Raw genomic sequence first — 6,818 nt, 5'->3', positions numbered from 1 at the left:
TATATGTATTTTTTTTTAGGTTGTGTTACTATACACATTCAGTCTCCACTATTACTATATGTGCTTCCCAGCCCACTTTTTCTGATAGCAACAATGATTCCACAAAGAAATAAGTTGGTTTAAAAATACCACATTTATTTAAGCTTTAAATAATTACATTCTGAGAAGGAAATGTGCAGCTGTGTCGATAGAATTGTGCTTTAAAATACAAAGATCAAACGATTCTAAAACATTTCTAATACAAAGCACTCATTTGTACCATTATGCAATAATAATGACATTTTACAGCATCAACTATTCATAGATAACACACAATCATTAGTGTGACTACTCACATGTACTAATTGAATGACTCAAGATCGACAGCCATTTTATTATTGAGCAAATCTGTTGTGCTTCCTTTTAAGGTGTGTGAATAAGTGTGCGTTGCTTCTTGCATTCAAACATTACATGGTATTTTAGAAATAAAGCACGGCGAATCACATTCTTGAAGTCTGTACAACAACTCAAGCATGACATTCATAAAGCAATCAAGTTGGGTACAATATGCACCCTTTCCTTTGAAAAGTAAAACTCTCAGTTTACTTAATTCTCAACAGTATGGTAGTTCTAAACGTCATATTAAATCGCCCTCTCAGCAAGTCTAGTTGTGCTTAGCCCGACCTCCTTTCAGGTAAGTCTTCCAGCGCTTCACATAGTCTCTAAAAATGGGGGCGCCATCGATTGAGGCGAGCAGCTGTAACTGGTTGATGTGTGTGGTGTGATAGTCCCATCGTGCTAAATTAGGGGCAACCCCCAAGGTAAAGTGTCTCAGGTCATAAACTGTTCCAGATCCTGTATCAAACAATGGCAACATGGACTTGAGAGATTCCAGTCCTTGACTGAAGAGTATTCCTGCTTCTCGACCAAGTTTGTTGCCTGCAGTCTCCGCCACATCGTACAGCCCAATCAGGGAGTAGATAAAGCCATTAAGGACAAACGAACTTGGCGTTGTGGGGTATTCCTCATACCAGTCAAATTTGTTCATGAATGTAGCCTTCACACCATGTTGTTCTGGAGTCCTTTTGAAGGGGGATGTTGCACGAATTGCGGCCCCAAGGTACGAAGGGTTGTGCGTCACTAGGTACGCCCTTACCAGTGTTGACATGGCTTGGCCTTGGGCCATAGCAGAGTACCATCCGGGCTCCAAACTCTTAAACCCCTCTCCTAATTTACGAGTCACCTTAATCGGCCATCCTCCATGTTCATCCTGGTTATGAAGAAGCCAATCGCTGGCAGCAAAGAAGGCAGCCATGTGTGCAGTGGAAGACACAGTGATATTGCTGATGAACCCAGAACCTTTAAGAACCAGCTGGACCACACGCCGAGGCATGATTTTGGTTGCTTTAACCACTTTGGTGTTGGACAAACCAACTCCTTTACGTAAGTCTGTCACTAAATCACGACTGACGGTGCTCCAGGTGGCTCTCGGTCCAATACCGTAAATGACTTCTCTGTCTTTCAAGGAAAGAAGAAGTGGACTAGTGATGTAATGTATGATGTAAGGAGGTCCTTTTTCTGTGGTCTCCAGAACAACAGAGACGCTACCATTGGAGATGAACTTCACATCGAAGCTCAGGACGAAATCTTTCACATTGTCCAAGACTAAAAAGACACCTTCAGAGTTCTCTATAGAAAGAATATCATCTATGTTAATTAACAGCAAAACAGTCTATTCAAACTTCTAAGATTTTCAAACGGAGTTCATACCTGCTGTGACAAAATGGTGCACAAACCCAGAACGCCCTTGATCTTGGATCTTGGAGAGCGTGCAGCCCTTAGGGACGTCCCACGGACTTGAGCCGCCCTCTTTTTCCTCTAACATGCCATAGATCTTTATGTCAGGAGGCTTCTCTGTGAGATTCTTGCTGTAGTGGCTCAGCCCATACTGAGCTATCTGGATGGGGTAGAAGTACCCCTGAGGACCCCACTGGGTAGAGATCGGAACACCTGCGAACGATAAAACACAAAAGGTTGATGCCAGAAATGGGATGACTCAGTATGAATCCATTGAAGCCAAAGGTAGCCAATTTTTCTCCTGGTGAGCCATCCTCCCCCGCAGACTTGCGCTTCAATTTTGCTTTAACACACCTACCTGTAAGTTTCAGCTTCACCCAAAACACTTATTATCTGGTTGTAGTGTGTTTGATTGAGACTTGAAGCTGAACTCAATTCTTTACGGCTATATTCTACTTTGCTTTATTATGTTTAAGCCTTGCCAATTTCTCTTCACCTCATAAACTTATGTACAACAAAACAGAGAGAGCTTTGGCAATAACCAAGGGAGAATTTGCTTACTACATTAGAGAATCGGAATCTACATCAAGGAATTGCATTCCGCCATGTTTTTGGACACACTCAGGAATGCAAAATGTAAACCAATTCAAATCGCCACCAAAAAGCCACCAGTTTTATAGTAATACTTTTTGACAAACACTCTGAAGAAAATGGAGTATTCTGTAGCTATTTTTAGAAACACTTTGTGTGTCTGGGAAGCTGAAAATATGTATTCCATTATATTCTGTCTCAAGCACTAAAGTGGAAGATGAGCACAGATGCAGAGGGAGCAGATCAAATAAATGAACCATCTCATCCGTAAGTGACAGGATATCAATGAGCTGCCACAAGAAAACATTTCCATTTATGATTTTCTTCTTTATTTGCAGTGTGAGCACTTACAGTTTATTGAAAATCAGTCTGTACATGAAGGAATAAACCTATAAAAAATCAATGAGAATCAGGCTGGATTGGAATAGATTACACTGTAATGACACATTGCCATTATCTATACTAACTTCTAGCTAGAAACGTCAAAACATTGGTCAGAAACGTGCATTTACATACAAAATGACAACCAAGTGGTGCTTCGAGATGCCATGTTTATTTTTTAGATCAATTGTCAGAAATGGAATGCACAGGATTGTGGGATATCGAAGGCAGCAAGGGACATATCTATGCTGCCTTTACAAATTGACCAGATGAAGGTACCTCCAGACAAGCGGTGAAGCAGAATTTTGTTTCGGACATGCCTTGATGCCTTCCCTCATTGTAATGCTGCCTTTTTTGATAGCTAGTTTCTGATTCATCCATTGAATTAAGTTTCTACTACTTGCAGTACTCTTGCAATAACATGAATTGTAATATTCTAAGATGACCTGATTTATTTAGTTTTTCCTCATGTATACTGTAGGACAGCGATGTCAAACACAATTCCTGGAGGGCCGCAGCCCTGCACAGTTTAGTTCCAGCCCTGCTTCAACACACTTATCTGTATAGGTTTCAAACAAGACTGAAAGACTTGATTAGTTTGATCAGCTGTGTTTAATTAGGGTTGGAACTAAACTGTGCAGGGATTAGGCCCTCCAGGAATTGAGTTTGACATCCCAGCTGTAGGAGAAAATGTATACAATTACATTATTAAAACATTAATACAATAAATGAACATAGGGCTGTGCAATATGACAATATATGCTTGTGGTAGTGGGGTGGGGCCGAGAGCCGTGGGAACAAAGCAAAGCCCGTCGTACAGGGTAGAACTAACAGCCGCACTGGTCTTAAGGAGAAGGAGTTCTGGATAATAAAAGGAGGAGAGACAGCAGTGGAAGCCCAGCAGGCACAGGACATCAACATGGGACGTTGCATTTTTGGTGGAAATGAAATTGGATTGACGTCAGAACCCAACGTCAGCCTGACGTCAATGTCAAACGTCAGACAAATTTGTATTTTGGTTACTTTCCAATGCAACCTAAAAACAACAAAATATAAACATCTAATGATGTTACAGCTTGACGTTGTGTGGACGTTACCTTTGACGTCTATCCAAAGTTGGATTTTGGTTGTCATACCTGATGAATAAATGTCAGTATTTGATGTCAATATGACGTTAGTTTAAGATGTTGGCTCGACGTAGGATTTTGATCACTTTCCAACACAACCTAAAATCAACAAAATATCAACGTCATTTCACGTCGTTATTGGACGTCAAAATAACATTGTTATTAGATGCTGGCAACCTATATCTAACCTAATATTAAGGTCTTATGAGGTTGTGTGTCTGCTGGGAGACGAGAGAGAACCAGACCTGGGCACTTAATGTTTTGCTTTTGGTTTCAGTTTGGTCTCTGTGAGGAGCTGCCGTCTGTTTGTTTTACTTACTTACACCCAGGGCAATTTTTATATCATTATTAAGTTGATACTTAGACACACCCTGTTGGTGTTTCATAACATTTTTAATAAAGTAGGTTGTTAGCCCAATGCTCAACCCCCAAACTGGAGGACCAGGACATACAGTACACACATACACTATGGACAATTTGGCTTACCCAATTCGCATAGAGCGCATGCCTTTGGACTGTGGTGGAAACCGGAGGAAACCCACGCCAACACCTGTTTGCTTTGTTTTTCATTAATAAATTATTTAAAAGTTCATTGGTTCTCCGCCTCCTTTTCCTGATGACCAAATGGCCATCTAACTTCATTACAATATTGTTTGGACAAAAAAAAAATCTATAATTTCATACTGTACTCTATCGCTGATTGTGATGTTGCAAAATACATTGGCTGCGTCCGAAACCTCCTACTACTCAGTAGGTACTGCATTTGAATTCAAATATACTACTCGGCCGTTAGAAAAGTACGGTCTGTACAGTACGAATGTGAGTAGTATGAATGGAATTCGGATGAAGTACATCCACCATTTTGTCATCATCACATGACCTACCCTCCTGAGTTGCGCGTATGTGTATAATATATAATTCATACGTATGTTATGTTTTTAAATTCCCTAATCAAACATTTGCCCTGAAGATCACGTTGAAATAAAAATAAATAAATTGTCTTTTACATGTAAGTATATGTTCAATGTATTCTTTCATTAATTTTTTTCTTTGGCTTAGTCCCTTTATTTATTAGGGGTCGCCACAGCAGAATAAACCACCAACTAATCCAGCATATGTTTTACACAGCGGATGCCCTTCCAGCTGCAACCCAGTACTGGGAAACACCTATACACTCTCACATTCACATAGAAATGCCAACTGACCCAGCCGGGACTCGAACCAGCGAACTTCTTGCTGTGAAGCAACAGTGCTAACCATCGAGCCACCGTCTCACCCATGTTTAATGTATATAAGCTATTAAGTGATTGAATTAACACCTATCAGTTTCAGGATATGAGATTACTTATATCGTGATACGAGTTTTGTTCTACCACAGGCACAGGGATAGCTTCAGCAAATTTCAGTAATCTACCTTCCACACCACTGATGCATTTCACCCGATCCCGCACTTCCACATTGTAGCCCTCAAACGACATGAAGACCCCATCCGGGTGGTACGGCTCCCTCTGGGCATACACCCGGGAGTAACTATGGGAGAACTCGAACCGTTCCATCCCATCATACTGGACCAGTCGCCCATAGACGTCAAAGTACTTTTCCACCCAGCTGAAGGGCAGATACACCTCGCCCCCTTCCCGACGGCCTTTTATGAGAACGTCTTCATTAATGAGGCAGTCGATCTGCTCGTAAGCAACCTCTCTGGATCCAGGAGGTGCCTCAGGGGCCTGCCCTTCGTTCTCCTCTTCTTTCTCCGGGGTGGGGGCTGCAAACTCCAGAGGTCTGATCGGCGAGGGCAGGTCTTTGTCACTGGAGCATTTGTTCCACAGCAGTATAGTGATGAGGGCAAACACAGCACAGATGACTATCAGAGTCTTGTGATTGATTCGAGCCACCAGACAGCGCATTGTCAGATCCCAGCCATGAGGAACACCTCAGCAAACCCTGTTCGAGCGATTCAGGTGCAGAATCTGCAGATGAAGGTAAATATGGGTGCACCATTTTAAAATATCACCAATAAATTGATAATATCATAAAGCCTGATCACTTAAATGTGAAAATATCATACATTAATGTGCTGTTACATGATATATAGATTCAACTTGTAGTCAAATTATGAATGGGAAACTATCCTCAGCACTAATCCTTCAGCATGTCAGCACATACACACAGGCGAATGATTATAAAATCTAATCGCATCAGTCTGAATTGAAGCTCATGTGATTTTGAATGCTACCGAGGGCGTTGAATAACATGAAGAGAATCAATACAGAAGAAAATCATATTCAAGCTCACCTGAAACCGGCGCAGCGTCCGTGTGAGCGCCAATAACGCTCAATATTGAAGAAGACAAAGAAAAAATAAATGCAGAGATTCCTCTCGCTGCAAATCTGCAATATAGTAACCGCTGTGCTGTGCTGGCCAATAGGAGGTGACGAAACTCCGCGGTAGCCAATCTTATGTCAGATAGGTGTGATATAACTGAATATTATAACTGATAAACACACGATGACTCCCGCGTTTTGTGGCAAGCTTATCAACGAATGGATTTGTTTTAATCGTAATCTGTGTATCTAAAAACATTTAATAGTTTTTGTTTGGTGATAATTACTGTTGTTGATATTATTATAATAATTTAAATATTTCTAGAATTCTGCGGTTAATTTAAATATGACACGTTCAGACTTCTGATTTGAATATTAATGGAAATTTAAATGAGGATGGCGTTTTTAATTAGATCATAATATAAGGTGCTGCTTTGTGTTGTGTTGCCGCATATAACCGCAAGATGTCTCTATAAGCCAAGAAAACAGATGCCTGGCTTTATAACTTTATTACTGAGGAAATATGACATTCCCCTCAGTTTGAAAAAGAACAGAAACACAGTGTTACAGGTAAGTGACATCGCTTATTACATTCAAACAATGAGAAACAGTATTTATG

General features: G+C 40.8%; 1 protein-coding gene across 1 annotated transcript; it reads right to left on the bottom strand.

The window, feature by feature from the left end:
* Positions 1-138: 138 nt before the first annotated feature.
* Positions 139-6,258, bottom strand: glcea (glucuronic acid epimerase a). Its single transcript, XM_056451728.1, has 4 exons — positions 6,171-6,258; positions 5,290-5,845; positions 1,750-1,989; positions 139-1,668 (listed from the first exon to the last, which is right to left on the bottom strand). The coding sequence occupies exons 2-4, from the start codon at positions 5,780-5,782 to the stop codon at positions 644-646; spliced, it is 1,758 nt and encodes a 585-aa protein (XP_056307703.1). The 5' UTR covers positions 5,783-5,845; positions 6,171-6,258; the 3' UTR covers positions 139-643.
* Positions 6,259-6,818: the final 560 nt, after the last annotated feature.

This window comes from Danio aesculapii, chromosome 25 (assembly GCF_903798145.1).
Source record: "Danio aesculapii chromosome 25, fDanAes4.1, whole genome shotgun sequence".
Lineage (NCBI taxonomy): Eukaryota > Metazoa > Chordata > Actinopteri > Cypriniformes > Danionidae > Danio > Danio aesculapii.
The sequence above is the reverse complement of the archived record's forward strand: the minus strand, read 5'-3'. Positions and strand labels throughout refer to the sequence as shown.

What these genes read in the sequence shown, in the direction of transcription:
- glcea (XM_056451728.1), bottom strand. Translation starts at nt 5,782, where the DNA reads ATGCGCTGTCTGGTGGCTCGAATCAATCACAAGACTCTGATAGTCATC. An exon ending in ATGCATCAGTGGTGTGGAAG is followed by an intron (nt 1,990 to 5,289) that starts GTAGATTACTGA and finishes TATCGTTCGCAG; the next exon opens with GTGTTCCGATCTCTACCCAG. An exon ending in GCACCATTTTGTCACAGCAG is followed by an intron (nt 1,669 to 1,749) that starts GTATGAACTCCG and finishes TTCTTTCTATAG; the next exon opens with AGAACTCTGAAGGTGTCTTT.